General features: G+C 43.3%; 1 protein-coding gene across 11 annotated transcripts in view; it reads left to right on the forward strand.

The window, feature by feature from the left end:
• The window catches only part of CACNB2 (calcium voltage-gated channel auxiliary subunit beta 2), a 426,586-nt gene that overhangs the window by 362,888 nt on the left and 45,448 nt on the right, over positions 1-18,250 (forward strand). For all 11 annotated transcript variants that reach the window (XM_073629732.1, XM_073629733.1, XM_073629737.1 and 8 more), the window contains 3 exons: positions 7,764-7,886; positions 11,155-11,291; positions 16,228-16,304. In XM_073629732.1, coding sequence (XP_073485833.1) covers positions 7,764-7,886; positions 11,155-11,291; positions 16,228-16,304 — 337 coding nt within the window. The remainder of the gene's footprint in view (positions 1-7,763; positions 7,887-11,154; positions 11,292-16,227; positions 16,305-18,250) is intronic.

The following is an 18,250-nucleotide window of genomic DNA, read 5'->3' on the forward strand; positions in this document are numbered from 1 at the left end:
GACTGATCTTTTCATGGATTTTCTCAATAAAGAAGGATGCACCGCCTTTTTTTCCCAAAGAAGCACGGATCTAAATTTGGAAGATGATTGTTTCTATTTTAATAACTTGTTACCAAAAAGTTTAATGAAAGTCAAGAAATAAAATTTGCTGAAGAGCTCTGTCCTTGTGAGAATGTGTTTATTGGGAAATGTTCCATGTTACATAAAAAAAAGGAAAAGTGGTTTCTATAAATGGGAGCTCCCAGGATACGAGAAGTGGATGACAAACGTTTACTAGAAAATCTGCCCTTTGTTGATTTAGTAGCTCCAGTTATATTAATTAACCACTTGTGTACCTGCCTGTAATACTCCTTCATCACCAGGCCATTTGTCAGTCTTCATCATTGTGATGAAGGGGGGGGGGGAGGGGGGGGGGACAAGCATCTGACACACCTGGACACCTTTTTTAGGTTAAAAATCAATATGAGTTCAACAAGTTTCATTGTCTCCCAAATTTCAGTTCTAAAGTAGTTTTTACTACTTGAGGAAAGTATGGCCAACTGTATCTTGTGGGAGAAAAAAAATGACTTTCTCACTCCATAATGCAACCGTTCAGTTTCCTAGCTCATAGTATTTTCATGCTATTCTTTTGCAATTTTAAGAATGGATGCCATTTGATGTAAGAGAAGACTTTGCTTATTTTTTATTTCTTCATTTAGGCAAAGTACCTCCAAAAATGGAGGTGATTACTATATATGTGGATATTGCCCTAATTGGTGCTATATTTAAGCAGTACCTACCCCCCCCCCCCCCCTACATCCTACCTCCCCTCTATTTGGATAATTTGTAAGAACTAGAAATTAGCAGAAGTGATGTCAACTTGGGGGCAGACCGCCTCTACATCTCCTCTAGCCCTGTGAGCACCTCCAGCGCCCGTGATTTGCTATCATCAGTGGACCGGGACACCTATGCAGATTATTTTGCATGTGGCCAAATATGCACTGTTCTAACATTTTTTAAATATACACACACACACACAAACAGGGGCTGTGGGGGAAATCGCATGTGATTCGGACAGGAATCACACCACATTTCTGTTCAAATTGCATGCGATTCTTTGCAGTGTGATTTGCGCCCATTCATTTTGTATTGATATAATGGAAAGGGTTGAGACTTTAAATGAGGCATGGGCTAAAAACAGGTAGAAAATAAACAATAATATTTATTGACATATACATATAAATACATGAAGAAAAAACATAAAATATGGCTATTGTAAAGACTATATAAAATGCACGACTGTACATATATTCCAACATGATAATTGCAAATTGAGTAGCTACATCCTCCCTATTTCCACATGGAGAATGTTATGAGATGGACTGCACTCCACTGGTGTGAACTAGGGCCATTGGAATCCATGTTAAACACTGTCCGTGCGCTTTTGATGCAGAATAAAAGTGCATCTGGTGTGAACCTTATAACAAATAATACATTGATTATAACACGTCTGATGTTCGTAACTATTGTTCTTACTAGGGATGCACCAATGTCGGTATTGGTGCCAATACCAAGCATTTGCGTGAGTATCGGTACTCGCCCAAATGCTCCCGATACTGAAACCGATACTTTGCAGTCAATACAAAACTAATTTTCCACATGTCTGCCCATAAGATCATTATTTTCAGCCATGTTAATATTTTTTGCTGTTGCTTTTGTTTTTTTTGTGGCAAATAACAATTGTTTCAGTTTGGTGAATTGAGCCTGTTGTGTACACAATTTGGATCCTAAAAATGAAATATGCCTATGACATCAGGTATATATTGTGACCTTCTTTCAATGCTATATCCGATTTGACTTCATCTTTCTACTAAAAATAAGCAATAAATGTTATGCAAATAGCAGATACCTCATATTCGGTCTCCATTGATGTCATAAAACATGGCCTCCTGTATGAAGAGTCAGACTGTGTTCTGCCCAGCAACCAGCCAGGGTCTCCCTCACATCTTTCTTCCCACCTTCCCCAGCAACAGGAAAGGAAGAAGCTGAGGGATTATTCTAGGAGAAAATTCAGAAAGTTCTATAGTCGGGTTCCTCAGACATGAGGCCCAAAGTGTCTTCTCTTCCCCACACTCTGTTTTCAGAATGAAAGGGAACATATAAATATGGCTGATTAGCAATGGTTACTTGTTTGTTTTTTTATTACAAATATCTGGCCCTTGCACTTTCTTTTTGAGGGCAACTACTAAAGCCTTACATGGTTTCTCTGTGGGTCTAAGGCCTAGTACACACTATTAGGAAATCTGATTAAATTATCTGTATATCTGTATTCATATTGTTCGATTTTTCTGTTCGTTAGTACACTGCATTCAAGAGCCGATATGGACTGTTCAGACAAAAAATTCCAAAGGGACGTGTTGAAAAATGTTTCAATGATTTTAATTTAAAGTGTAAGTTCACCTTTACAGAAAAATCTGTAAGGTGAACTTACACAGGACTCCCTCCTCCTGTGGCGATCTCCCGTTCTAAACCCCGGTATAGCCGCCTCACGGCTCCGGGGCTTAGAAATCCCCTCAGGATTCTCTCATCTTCTTCCCCGCTGAGAGGACGGGCTACGCGGGTTCTGATAGGTCGGCGCCGCCCATGTGATGGCGCCACCAACTAGAATGCTCCTAAACGTACCTCCTGACTGGGAGGAGGAAGGGGGTCCTGCGTAAGTTTACCTTACAGATTTTTCTGTAAAGGTGAACTTACCCTTTATTGAGTACAGTATTCGTCCTATAAAAATCAAATGAGCAAGTCCACGCACGATCGGAAACAAAGTGTGACTATAGATTCGATATAGGGCATAGCTACGTATGTGGGAAGCTGTCCTCTGTCGTACCATTAAATTGGTTCTAAAGTCAGAAGGTTTTTTATCTTAATGCATTCTATGCATTAACATGGTTGTAAAGCCCAAGTGCCATAAATATGTAAGACCAAGACCCCTTTCACACTGAGGCGCTTTACAGGCGCTTTAGGGCTAAAAATAGAGCCTGCAAAGCGCTTGTAAAGCGCCTCTTCTGTCTGAGGGCTTTCACACTGGAGCGCTGCACTGGCAGGACGTCAAAAAAAAACCTGCAAGCAGCATCTTTGGGGCTCTTTAGGAGCGGCGTACAATCTGCTCCTAAAGCGCCCGCCTATTGGAATCAATGGGCAGCGCCGCCAAATCGGCGCTGTGCCGGCGCTTTTGACCATTTTTCGGCCACTAGCGGGGGTTAAAAGTGCACCGCTAGCAGCCGAAAGCCGCCGCTAAAATGACTGTAAAGCGCCGCTGAAAAGGGCTCTAACATATGTATACAGTCAGTACAACAAGCCGTTATTTGTACCTATGTATTACATTGTGTATTCTTTCAGTGCGTTTGCAGAGCATTACCACAGACCTGAAGGGGAGGTGTTGAAAGTAAGGATGAGCTCCGGTGTGTTCGCACACTCCACATGCAGAACCCGCCAGGAAGTCGGCACGGCGCTGCGCTAATCACAAGCAGTGAGACATTTTCCCGATGTGCGGCTGCAGAGATCGGGAAATGTTTCACTTCCTGTGATTAGCGCAGCGCTGTGCCGACTTCCTGGCGGGTTCTGCACGTGGAGTGTGCGAACACGCCGGAGCTCATCCTTAGTTGAAAGGCTTCAAACTCCTCCAGACTTGACATGAGACTTCAATTTTGAAGATAAGCGACACGACGCTAACGTTTCATGTTTTGATAATGTGCTCAGCACTGTGTGCTGTCTATAATATGATTTGTTTAGGCATTTGAAAACCATCAGCTACCTTGTCCGGCTAAATGGGAGACTGATCTGGACCGCTCTTTTACCTCAGACCAATGGAATCATATCATCCGGTTTACTTTTAAATCTTCTATATGCAAGAAGATATGTAGCCCATAATTTTTTTTTTGTGTTGAATAGAGTAGGTTAAAGTGGAACTTAAGTCAGAAAATGAAGTCCTGTTAAAACACTTCAGACTGGCCCCTTTTGTGCGTATAGCGATGTAAAACCTTAAACATAAGTGTCTATACTGTTTAAAATCCAGGAATATACTGTCTCACCCTGCTCTGCACATGCTCAGTTGCCCTCCATTTTAAGGCACTGTCAAGTTTGTAAAGGCCAATCTTGTGATAGCCTTAAATCGGAATTAAACCCTCCTATTCGTTACAGCCAAGGAGGTTGCTTCTGTTTGATCTGCAACTGCCATGGTGCTGCACGTGTGATCAGTAATTACACCAGCCATTTGATGGTTTGACAGTTTGGTTGAGGACACCAGCAAATGTGACAGTTAGCAATCACGGTATTCCAGGAATGTAACTGTTTTTTTAAACCTAAAAATTGATGGGTTTAGTTCCGCTTTTTATGATTTACTGCTGTTCAGGGGCTCTGGGCTTTAGCAAACTGGCCGCCTCCAGCAAGAAGAAACTGGAGCAATGCTAGAGGCAGTTTACAGCACACACTCATTTTGGTAACATAATTATTAATATGGAATGTATGTTCCTTGCTAAAGAACATTATTTTCTATCAAGTTGTTATGGGTAAACTTCCAGTTTAAGTTAGAAGTTGAAAAAAACCTCGTCCAACCTCATCAATGTTTTTTTTAATTAATCTGATTTCCCCTCAGGGAGATTATCTTTTACTTCCTGTCCTGGAGACACTTAGGGTCGGTTCACACTACAACAACTAGTCAATGAAAGCGTCTTAATGTACACTACACAAGTCGCTCCGAGCTCAAAAAAGGTTCCTGTACTACTTCAATCCGACTTCTAGGCGACCTGTACCCATAGAATTCAATGGAAGTTGCCTCCAAGTCTTTACAGGAAAAGAAATTAGTTTACCCAGGCAAACCCCTCCCTCCCAGAGAGCTGATTATTCTGTGATTGGCCACAGCCAAAGTCGCCTATCCTGGAGGCGACTTGAAGTCACGCTGTAAGTTGCTTAAAGTCGCGCTGAAGTCGCCTTGCAAAGTCGCGCTGAAGTCGTGTTGCCCCTGTGTGAATCGGCCCTAAAGGAAGTATGAGAAAATCTCTGTATCCTAAAATGCCCTCTTAAACTGTTGTTACTGGAACATGTTTCCCTATGTGAAGATTTATCTTAACCTCTTACTTTGGAGGCAGCTGTAACATTTCAGTTTTCCTGTCATTTTTCTTCTCAAACTAGTGAATGATTACTAAGGAAAATAGAGGTTACATAGAAAGTAGTAAAAACATGACAGGGAGTTCTAATCCATCTAGGGTTGCCACCTTTTCTTCAAGCCAAACCCGAACACTTTAGCGGCGCACAGTAATTTCTTTTTTTTTTATAGTATAAACTATACATATATATTTCACCATTAAATAACATTTCTAATCATATGAAGTTAATAACAAGAGTCCCCCTTTACATCAGAGTCCACAGATTTCCCCTATTACATCTGAATCCACAGATTTCCCCTATTACATCTGAATCCACAGAGTTCCCCTATTACATATGAATCCACAGAGTTCCCCTATTACATCTGAATCCACAGAGTTCCCCTATTACATCTGAATCCACAGAGTTCCCCTATTACATCTGAATCCACAGAGTTCCCCTATTACATATGAATCCACAGAGTTCCCCTATTACATCTGAATCCACAGAGTTCCCCTATTACATCTGAATCCACAGAGTTCCCCTATTACATCTGAATCCACAGAGTTCCCCTATTACATATGAATCCACAGAGTTCCCCTATTACATCTGAATCCACAGAGTTCCCCTATTACATCTGAATCCACAGAGTTCCCCTGTTACATCTGAATCCACAGAGTTCCCCTGTTACATATGAATCCACAGAGTTCCCCTATTACATCTGAATCCACAGAGTTCCCCTATTACATATGAATCCACAGAGTTCCCCTATTACATCTGAATCCACAGAGTTCCCCTATTACATCTGAATCCACAGAGTTCCCCTGTTACATCTGAATCCACAGAGTTCCCCTGTTACATATGAATCCACAGAGTTCCCCTTTTACATCTGAACTCTTATAGTTCCCCCTTACACTGTCAGACGAGCAGACTTTTCGACCGGACTCGAGTCCGTCGGACAGATTTGAAACATGTTTCAAATCTTAGTCTGTCAAACTTTTGAGAAAAAAAAGTCCGCTGGAGCCCACACACGATCGAATTGTCCGATGGACTCCGGTACGCCGGACCAAGTAGGCTGTATAGTCCGGTCGTGTGTACGCGGCATAAGGCTTCATGTACATGGGACGTTTTTACAACCTCTCTTGAGCGATTTAACTTGACAAATAGTAACCCATGTTTAAAATGTTCGCTTTGCCGCGTTTACATGCCGGGTTTAGCGCCGTTGTGCCGCGTTTGCGTTTAGAAGCATTTAAAAAAAAAAATTCAAAATAGCCAAAAATGAAAAACGCCTGTAAACAAAACACAAGTTACTGCGTTTAGCCGCATTTAGAAGCCTTTGGCGCTTGAAATGCCTCTAAACTCAGCTTCTGAACCCATTTTTTTGCATTCCAAAAAAAACCTCTAAACTCAACTGCCTAGAAACTACTGTAAATGCCCCTGTGTACATGTACTGATAAGATAACATAGAGGAGAGTTCAGGAACATCCGTTTAGCAGCAGCAGTATACATGAGGCCTAACATAAGGGATGCTCTGGGAACTCTAATTTAAGGGGGGACACTGAGAACTCTGATGTACGGAGAGGACTCTAATGTAAGGTGGAACACTGTGGCCTCTGGTGTAAAGGGAACTCTGATGTAAGGGGTGCTCTGAGAACCCTGATTTACCTTAGTGTACTCACTCAGAGGCAGGAGAGAGAAGGGGGGAGTCTTCAGTCACAGACAGGGATGGATGGTGAGCTCATTCACTCCTTGGCAATCAGCACCTTTCATCCAGATGTCTCTGAGGCTGCTGGACTTCAAATTTCACACCCCCACTTTCAGACACTCTTAAGCTTAGACAACGGCAGCCAGCAACCCTGCTGGGAAGCCATAGTCCGGTCTGAATAATGTGTCTGGGTCTCAGACAGTCTGAAACCCAGATGCTTGAATCTAAACCCGAACTGTCTGGGTGAATCCCGGACAGGTGGCAACCCTAAAACCACCCCCACGCTATCCAAAATGAAAAAAAAAAATGACTGTACATATACATGCATTTTAACTTTACTGCATAAGACGCAACTGCACTTTAAAGTGGTTGTAAACCCTTATAGACCACTTTGTGCTACAGGTAAGCCAATTTATTTATTTCAGGTACTTATATAGCGCCATCAATTTACGCAGCACTTTACGTATACATTGTACATTCACATCGGTCCCTACCCTCAAGGAGCTTACACTCTATAATAAGGCTTACCTGTAGCTACCCCGGATATCTCCTAAACCTGAACGGTTTAGGAGATATCCCCTGTATTTGCATGTGCCGACATCATCGGCAGATGTGCACTGACGTGCCATTGCTTCATTGAGTGTGCCGTTGCTAGTGGTGTCATCGCGGCTCCGGCCAATCACAGCGCCGGAGCCCGCGATACCCGGAAATAATGTCGGCCACCGGAACGGTGTACAAGGGCGGTTGCGGGGGCTTCAATCTCAGGTAAGTAATTCATAATGAGCTAGTATGCATACTAGCTCATTATGCCTTAGTCTTGCAGGTTTTTTGGGGGTTTTTTTGGGTTTACAACCACTTTAAGTTTACAACTACTATACTGTATTTAGACATTAGAAAGATGTCATTGTTTTTAATATGTTTTCTTTGTGCTTTTCTACAGACCAAACCTGTTGCTTTCGCTGTACGGACAAATGTTGGCTACAGTTCAGCTCACGATGATGAGGTCCCGGTACAAGGAATGGCCGTTTCCTTTGAGGCTAAAGATTTTTTACACGTCAAAGAGGTGAGGGAGGAGGTGCACTCATAGAGCTTGTTTACATCATGTGCAGCCATCATTGCTGCCCCTCTGTGGTGGATCACTTTTAAGAGGCATTTGACAGGCGGCCCAGAGATGACATGTTGCCTCCTCACCGCCTGTGCTAATCGTTGAAAGGCAATGCCACTGTTTAAAGGAGAAATATAAAATCATACCTTTATTTGGAAGGCTGATGTTACCCCCCATTATCGCTGTGGGTCGCCACGGTGAATATCATGCGTATGGAAGAAATGTTAGCGCTGGATAATGATACCTTTGAAAAATATAAAGTCTTGTGGTATACAGTGGAACCTCAGATTACAAACATAATCCATTCCAGGAGTATGCTCGTAATCCAAAGTACTCGCATATCAAAGCGAGTTTTCCCATTGAAGTCAAAGGAAACTAAAATAATTTGTTTTGCATTGACTTCAATGGGATGCAATACCGCATGCGGCCAGAGGCGGGGGCGCCAGAGAGCCTCGGAAATAAGGATGAGCTCCGGCGTGTTCGCATGGCGCACGTGCCGAGCCCGCCAGGAAGTCGGCACAGCGCAGCGCTAATCACAGGCAGGGAGACATTTCCCGATCTCTGCAGCCGCACATCGGGAAATGTCTCACTGCTTGTGATTAGCGCTGCCCCGTGCCGACTTCCTGGCGGGCTCGGCACGTGCGCCATGCGAACACGCCGGAGCTCATCCCTACTCGGAAACAGCCGAAAAGGCCTGAGCACACTTCGGCTGACCTCGGCAAACCTCGGAAAGACTCTTTTCATGAGCCTTTCCGAGATTTGCCAAGGTCAGCCGAACTGTCCTTGGGCCTTTCCGTGCATTTCCGAACGCCGACAATCGGCGCTGTTCGGCTCCGGCGCCCCCCACCTCAGACCAAAAGCTATACTGCACACCGCTTTTGGCCTGAATCCTGCTCGTTTGGCGAGACAACACTCGCAAACCGAGTTAGGATTTTTAAAATTACAGTGCTCGTTTTGCGAAACACTCGTTAACCACGTTACTCACAAACCGAGGTTCCACTTTATTTGGATCCCTTCTCTTTCTATGGTAATCTTAAGGAGATAATATCGCCTCCTGGCGGCTCATCGACTGTACCCTCTTAGTCCTTATATAAGCCAACCCAGTATCCCTATGATGCCCTCCCAGACCCCCACTAAAGGTTGCTCTTGGCATACTCCTTTGGTAAACAGCCCTTCCATCTCCTTACCTTTTATTATTATCCTATCTGCTGCCTTTCCGGTCCCAAGGATTCACCATTATCTTGTCTCTCCTTCCCATGGCTTTACCTCTCTTCTTCCCTCTCTCTTCCTGACCACCCTTGGTCTTTTTTTCCCCTTTCTTGCTTCTTTCTATTCCTTTATACCCCATGGTATTCTATCAGGCCATGCCAATATTCCTTTACTCATATGTTTGGGCAATGACTACTTTATTTTTCCTTATACCTGACAGTGGCATCTAGTGTTGTGTTTTTTTGGGGGGATCAAACAGACCAGCCTACTACTCCCCCCCCCGTTCGTTCAGTCAGTCGGTCAACCCCCCCCCCCCTTTGCGTGCCCATCCGCTGCCCATCAGCCCCGCACTTACCCTATCCAGGTCACGGGCAGCTTCGGCGGCTTCCTCCTGCGTCTCCTCCTCAGCGCCTCCCCCTGCTCCCGGCCAATATGGTCGCTTCTCCTCTCGCCCAATCTGGTCTTAAGACCCGCTAGCTGATTGACCGGGAGGAGAAGCAGGAAGACAATAGTGAATAATAATTCGCTATTGTCACACAACTGGGTGAGCGCAGGGCACAGTGCTCTGCGCCCCGAGCCCACCCTTTTCTGAAGCCAATTAGAGCCTCAGGCTCTAATCACGTGCTTCAAAAAAAAAAAAAAAAACATTGAAATCCATGCGTCTGGTGCCCTGCATGTAGATTAGGGGCCGGGCTCATGGATTAGGGGGTGGCGCCCCTAATTGATTGGCCGCCACTGTTACTTGATATTCATTAAAGGAATGTTCGTTCTTATTAGTCAATTTCACTATACATTCACCTTATCTGGTTTCTCTCAAGGGTACCACCCACCCATTAAGATTGGACATTATCCATGTGACCTATACTTAGCAGTGGCCTCGTTTTTTTGATACTTGTTTACTGCATTTCTTTTTATATGATTTGTAAAACAATAAAGATATTTTCACCTCTAAAGGAGAAGCATAGCCAAAGCTTTTTTGGCTAGCCTTCTCCTATGGATCACAGGAGTGCAGTTAGTTCTGTGTCAGCTGACGTCACAGAGCTGGTACAGGCTCTGAAAAGATCCCGACCATATGGTCTGGATCCACCCAGAAGCCTGGATCGTCACCTGGCTCAGCCTCTCAGCGATCCGCCGAGAGTCTGAGCCAGCCCTTCCCACCCCCTCCACATCCCAGCGCTACAGTAAGCGCTGGAGGGGAGAGCAGAGAGCCAGTGACTAACAGTCATGGCAATCTGCTCAGAGCGGAGGGTGAGAACTGAGCAATCAGCGGTGTTTGATCGCTCAGTTCTTACTACAGAGCTGGGGGGGACACATGCAGCATCAGATTGATGCTGCATCCACCTAGGTGAGTATAAATGTTTGTTTTTTTCGCAAAGTCATACATATCTTTTACCAATGCATGCATCACACATGGATGTGGCATGGCTCTTTTCACTTGAATAGGTCACGTTTGACAGAGGTACTGCCAACCAAACCCGAACCATTCTATACATTTCTGTGAACTAACATGGCTACTGCCCATGTTAATTTTTGACTTGGGCGGGGTTGGGGTGGGAGTGGTTCAACCACCTGCTTTTACCAGACCCTGCCCACCCATGTGAACTAGGCCATACTCTGTGCTAACTTGAAACTTGAATGCCTATTGATGCATATTTATTTACTTTTTATCCTCTGCACTTTTGCCAGTCATTCTAGTAGACCTAAAAATGATGGAAACAGTGCAATTGGGCATAAATAACATAAAACTTCCTATGCTAAGGCAATGAGATAAATGACATCCATTGTAAAGAAAGTGTTTTTCTGCAACCTCTGGTTTTCATGTGACTTGGAGGTACATTATAGCACTGAGAACCTCACAAGTACGACTGAGACTTTTAATAAGACTTGTTGGCAGTATCCTATGACATGAAATGGGAAGCACTTCCCCTCTTCTGGCTTCTATATACATGCCAGGGTTAGTTCTCTTTATAGATTAGCTTAAAAGCAAATCTTTACTGTATTTTTCTTCTCTTTGTAGAAATTTAACAATGACTGGTGGATAGGCCGGTTGGTGAAAGAAGGCTGTGAAATAGGATTTATTCCAAGTCCTGTGAAGCTTGAGAACATGAGGCTACAGCATGAACAAAAAGCAAAGCAGGGAAAATTCTACACAAGGTAAAGGCACTTTGTAGTATGCCAAGCCTGTGCGCACAAAGCATTGGCCCTCTTCAATATTAAAACAAGCTTCTAGAAATGTGTTAGCTTCAAAAAGGGTACCCTTGGTTAGAGATAAATTCACTATTGGGGCCAAATGTATGTGGACAGCCCTCCAATATATTGCGTTCAGGTGTGTCCCGTGAAGGGTACTGTTAGTACTACAGCATACAAAGACATGCTAGACAAATTTGTCCTTCCAACCTTGTGGTAACAGTTTGGGGAGGACCCTTTTCTGTCTCAGCATGACTGTGCTCCAGTGTACATAGCCAGCTCAATAAAGACATGGTTTGAGGAGTTTGTTGTGGGGAAACTCAAGTGTCCTACACAGAACCCTAACCCCAACCCTACTGAACACCTTAAGAATGATTTGGAAAGCTGATTGTGGGACAGAATTTCTCATTTAACGTCAGTCAATGACCTGAATAGGCACAAATTCCCACAGCCATATTCCAAAATCTTGTTGAAATCTTTCCTAGAACAGTAGAGACTGTAATACACAGTACACACGATCAGACTTTCCGACAACAAAACCATGGAATTTTGTTCGAAGGTTGTTGGCTCCAACTTGTCATGCATACACACGGTCACACAAATGTTGGCCAACAATTACGAACGTAGTGACGTGCAAGACGTACATCGAGCCGATAAAAAGGAAGTTCAATAGTCATGTGCCACCCTCTTCTGCTAATGTTGTGTTTGGTGAGCATTGATTACGAGCATGCGTGGACTTTTGTGTGACGAACTTGTGTACACACGATTGGAAAGTCTGACAACAAAAATTTGTTGGCGGAAAGTTTGAGAACCTGCTGGACTATAGAACATCTCTGTGACGGAACAAGCGTTCCGTCACAGAGATGTTCTATAGTTCAGCAGGGGAGAACTCAGATAGGGCTGACAATACTGCTTGGAATTTCTGTGTACCGGAGAAAGGGTTGTCAGGCTTTAAAGGAAAAGAGGGGCTCACTAGATTTCTGGCTGGATCAGTAGGCATTTATTCCTCATAATACAGCTGTCAAAATGCAATTTCCTTACGCTTTGGGGAGATTTCTCCCATGTTCTATATTTTTTCTAGGACAAGAAGTGAGTGGAAATCTCCCCAAGGAGGACACAGAGAGCAAAAGATAAATAACAGATGTAATCATACTACTGTATTTATGCTCAGTTCAGAACCAGAAAATGTTTATGTTGGACTGGAATTAGGTTACATGTAGAGGACAGTCACTAGACACTGACCAAAGTGGGGGCATTGAAGCTTTAACTACTTAACTTTACCACATTTACCCCCTTTCCTGACCAGGCCATTTTTTGCGATACGGCAGTGCGTTACTTTAACTGACAATTGTGCAGTCATGCAACGCTGTACCCAAATAAAGTTTATGTCCTTTTTTTTCCCACAAATGCAGCTTTCTTTTGTGGTATTTGATCACCTCTGCGTTTTTTGTCATGGGGTCCCCCCCCCAAATCCATACCAGACCCTGATCAGAGCATGCAGCCCGCCCCCCCTCCTGAACCATTCCAGGCCGCATGCCCTTAACCTGGATGGATGAGTGCTTTGGGGGGGCTCCCATGTTGATGGGGACAACGGCCTCTTCCCCACAACCCTGGCCGGTGCTTGTGGGGGTCTGCAGGCAAGGGGCTTATCGGAATCTGGAAGCCCCCTTTAAGAGAGGGGGCCCCCGGAAATCTCCCCCCCATGTGAATGAGTATAGGGTACATTGTATCCCTACTCATTCACCCCAAAAAGCAGTGAAGTGTTAAAAAAAAAACAAGAGACAGTTTTTAACAGGTCCTTTATTTTCTAACTGTGTGTGTGTGTGGGGGGGTGTTCTTATTGACAGCATTGCGGTCTGCTTGTTTACCTTGTTTACATTGGCAGACTGCCGATCTGTCTCTGCGGGGAGCAATCGCTGGTCCAGTGGCTATTCGTAAAATCACGTACAAGAAAAAAAAAAGTGAAACACAAAATGCAGGAAAACTGCGTGCAAACATGCATAGAAAAAAAAGGTTTAAAAACGCACTGCAAAACGTTCCTGAAAAACACATCAAGCAGAGCCGCATAGATGAGAACCTAGACTAAATCCTTTCAAAGTGCTGCATTTATAAAGCTTGCCTGAGAGTTCAGAAAAAAAGGGGGTGGAGGGCTGAAGTTAGACTCTGCAGAGCTCAGTGAGAAGAGCTGATTAGAGGGAAGGAACACGCACCCCTCTTCACACAGGAACAGAGCTGAGGCTGTCCATCAGCTGGAGCTCCCTCCTGTTACCTTTTTTCTCTTGGTGTCAAGAAAACTTGTCAGAAGTTTTGATAGCAGAAGAATGAAGCACCAGATAGAAATGACAATTAGTGCTCTTAATTGTGACAAGTACACACTATAGAGGGATGTGCTTTGTTCATATTTCATGTCTGAAGTTTCCAACTACTTTAATGGGTTGGCACCCCTACTGTGAAAGAAATAATAGGAAATGCTAGGAACAACATTCATATAGGTGAGACATTTCTACCAAGTAACTCTTCACAATACCAGCTCTGTGCTCACAAAAAAAAATCTGAAGGTCCCTTTTAAGGATAATATTGGAGTGGGGACAAAGACTCTTAGTGGATCTATGTTTTAAGTTTTATCAAGTATATATATTCTAGATTTGTGGGAAAGTTAATGCTAGAACATTGATAATAATTACTATTAATTTGTTGAGTTTGTTATCCTGCTGTATGATAACAAACTAGATGGAAAGTTGAATGGGGTCCTAAAATATGATTTGTCGGCCTCAAGATCAGGATGTGTTCAGCAAATGTATATCGCCCTAGAGACTTAGACAGTGTTCTGAATTATTTGATGATAACTACGGCTACATCTGTTAGCCACATAGAACTGTATTTTGGTTGTGCATGCTCACACCTCCACTCACAAGCTGTATAACCAATTGAGGTCTTACACGTATCTTGTTCATTTTTTATTCATTTTATCTGAAAAATCTCAATAAAAAACAATTAAAAAAAAAAAAATATTGCCAGAATGAGATGGGAAAACAGAATTATTTGAATTATTTGTGGATATTTTAATTATAATATTGTTATAGCAATCTGTTTTTCCCATACAGAAATTACATGAATTTTCAAAGGAAGTTCAGGGACCCCTATTAAGATGGGATTATTTTTGGATGCTTTGGTATTCCGGAACTTGGCAAGTCTATGATGTTTGGATGCCAAACAGCTTCATTCATATAATAGCAAAGCAACAGTTTTATGCAAAGATGTGCCTGCTTTTCATTTAAAGAAAATGAATTCTAGAGCATCCATGTTATATAACTCCATATTATTTTACGAAAACTGTTTTTGCGGTGTCCACATATTCTAACTCTTGCCTTTGTGGAGATTATGGATAAATACTACAGATGAATGGGCTCTTCCAATGATGCAATGGGATCTAATGGAATCTAAAGATGCAATGGGATCTAATGGAATCTAAAGATGCAATGGGATCTATAGGATCCAATGATGCAATGGAATCTTACAATTTTTATGCCATGCTGACATCATCTAGCTGTAGTGGAGGGTGTGACACAGACACAAAGTATAGGAGAGTGTCAGATACTAAAAGCCGATAACATTTTTATTTTTATAATTGACCCCTGCTAAAAAATAACCTGTTTTCAAGTAAGCCATACTTCTTAAAACATTTTGTTTTCTACAAATTATTACATATTTGAGAAGATTCATTTAACTTAACTGCAGGTTTTCGTAAAAATATTTTCAAGAATTGCCATACAGTAGATGAAATAAAGAAGCAACTGTAAATGCAAAATCCGCCTCTTCTCCAGCTTTGTCCCCCATAGACTCACTGCTTTGCAATGCAGTGGTAGTGTTCTTCTGGGTTGAATGACACCCGTGCCATTAAACCCAACTCCTGTGAGCCCAGGATTCTAAGCAGCATTCGGAACACGTTCATGGTGAGGAGGAAGAGGACTCATGGCGTCACGTCACTGGACCAAACACTAAAACCATAGTATTATTATTAATATTATACAGGATTTATATAGCTCCAACAGTTCATACAGTGCTTTACAAAATTAAGGCATATGGTACAGTTACAATACAATTCAATACAAGAGGACTCACAGGGCCTTACTAAAAAAAATTCTTATCAGATACAAAAATAAGGGGGCTGCGGGGTGCTCCAAAGTGATGGGCAGCAAACAGAAGCGAGAGACGAATCCAGAGATGGGCTTTCGGGTGGATTTACAGCCAAAAATTGGTTGAATAGGGTAGGGAGAGTTTAAAAACCATACCAGTTTTTTTTTTTTGTGGTTTGTGAACCATTGGGGAGATTTACCTTTATTTTCCATCCCAGAGACACAACAGGGAGTTGGATGAAATCTCCCAAAGTGAGGGGAATTCCCCTTCTGCACAGTCTTCCCAGAACAGGGGGCCCCATTGGAAGGTTTCCCATTACTTTTTGTTCGGAGACAACTTGAAAATTTTGGATTTCCTCTTGCTTGCTGTTTCGGTGACAGTAGTCATCAGCACAAACAGAGTGGGGAATCTACCCAATGGGGATCCAGACCGCAATAACAATTTGAGTATATGGCCTTTCCTTATGCTATTTAAAACAAAAATAAGTTCTGCCTACAGACACACTTTAAATTTTTAATAAAATCACACAATGACAAACTTTGTTTCAACATTTCAGTGGAACCGACAAACCATGTTTAAGGATTGCCTGCATACAAAATGACTTTTTGGGTGTAAAGTGAAGATACTATATATAATTATTATTACAATTGTACTTTGTGTATGCTCTTCACTCTTATCCAGTGCTGTAAAAATCTTCTTTGATTGTGTACATTCACTATCTTTTTTACTACAGTAGTAAATGGTCTAATGCTTTCCTTCTCACCAGTAAAACCGGGGGAAATTCCTCATCCAGTTTGGGTGATGTGGTACCTAGCTCTAGAAGATCAACTCCACCATCATCTGGTAAGAAACACTTATTACCAAAATCCCATGTACTCACCTCTGTGTTCAGTCAGATCTCCTCCAATATGATTCCCCCTGTCATGATGTTTGTTGTTCCTGGTGTCCCATCCAATGAAATTGCTCCAACAATCTTCTTATAGTAAATTCCTCTGGAAGTCTCACTCTCCTCTGCTAATCACATAAGGATCCTCTTTCAATCACCTCTCGTGAGGGTTCTTTAGCAGTCTCCTTGTAAGAGATTCCCCTGGCAGTTTCCTGACACTTTCCATGAGGTTGTCCTAGAAAACTGACTCAATAAAGTTCTCTTAGCAATCACCATGCATAGGGTGACTCTAGTTTCTGCTTCTGAAATGGTATAGTTTAGTGCAAAACAATTTAAAACCTAACCTAGCCAAATATGTTTTTTATTTTATTTTAGTCATTGGATAGACTTGGGAAGAAGTTAAAAAATTATATCAGGTTTGTATTCCTGACTGTGAATGTATTAGGTTGATTTTCTCTCACTTCCTGTCGCTTTCAGAGGTTGTCACCAGGGCAGGAAGGCGTAGACCCTCAGAAGTTCTAACCCTTCTCCTCTGTACCCTGCTCTACTTAAAGGTTGATACCCTTAGACCAAGGTTTCTCAACCAGGGTTCCATGGACACTTAGGCTCGGTTCGGAATCCGACGTGTGAGACCCCAAGTCGCGTGATATGTGAAATCTTATGTTAGTCAATGGGAGCTGTCTTTATTAGCACTACTAAAATCGGTCCGACTTTAGAAACGTTATCTGTATTACTTCAAGTTGACATCTATCCGACTTGTGCCCATAGACTTTAATGGAAGCCGCCTCCAAGTTGGATCCTCATCTTTATTAATGTGATTTGGATCTGACCTTACAGGCATTCCCTAAAAGTTGTTTCAAAGTTGCATCAAGTAGTAATCAAGATGCCATGAAATCGCCAGGAAGTCGTCTGGCAAAGTCGCACAGTAACTCCCAACACTTTATGGTTGCGGCAGTGTGAATGGAGCCTTAAGGTTCTTCCACAGGTTGCTAGGGGTTCCTCGAGCAATGAGCAATTCCTGCCTCTCAGATAATTACATGGACACAATTGATCTTTTTATCTTTAGAAGGGAAATTCTTTCCAATGACCACAAATGTAAGGAATATTTCTTTTCCCACTGACTATTACACTAATGTATAATGGGTTGTAGATATAGTAACTTTTACTAGGAATTCTCTGAGAGCAAAAAGTTTCAACGGTTTCTCTATGTTGAAAAGGTTGAGAAAGGCTGCCTTATGCCGCGTACACACGAGTGGACTTTCCGGCATACTTGGTTCGGTGGACCAGAGTGCGCCGCACAATCCGATCGTGTGTAGGCTCCGGCGGACTTTTTTTTCCCAAAAGTCCGCCGTACCTAGATTTGAAGCATGTTTCAAATCTTAGTCCGCCGGACTCAGTTCCTGACAGAAAGCCCGTTCGTCTCGTTCGTCTGTATGCTGGTCCGATGGATCAGATATGACGCAAGGGCAGGGAATTGCATCTCGCGCTCGCTGCAATAGGAAGAACACATTTTCCTATTGCGGCGAGCGCGGGGCATATCAGGCCCTTAAGTCTGGTATGAATTTTAAGGGGAACCCCCTACACCGAAAAAACAGCGTAGGGGTCCCCCCTAAAATCCATACCAGACCCCGATCCGAGCACGCAGCCTGGCCGGTCAGGAAAGGGAGTGGGGATGAGCGAGCGCCCCCCTTTAATAAGAGGGCTCCCGGATTCGGATAAGCCCCCCGCCCGCAGACCCCGACAACCAACAGCCAGGGTTGTCGGGAAGAGGCCCTTGTCCTCATCAACATGGGGACAAGATGCTTTGTGGTGGGGGGGCCCCGTAGGGCGCCCCCTCCCCCAAAGCACCAACCCCCCATGTTGAGGGCATGCGGCCTGGTACGGTTCAGGGGGGGGGGGGCGC

The sequence above is a fragment of the Aquarana catesbeiana genome, linkage group LG05, assembly GCF_042186555.1.
Source record: "Aquarana catesbeiana isolate 2022-GZ linkage group LG05, ASM4218655v1, whole genome shotgun sequence".
Taxonomy (NCBI): domain Eukaryota; kingdom Metazoa; phylum Chordata; class Amphibia; order Anura; family Ranidae; genus Aquarana; species Aquarana catesbeiana.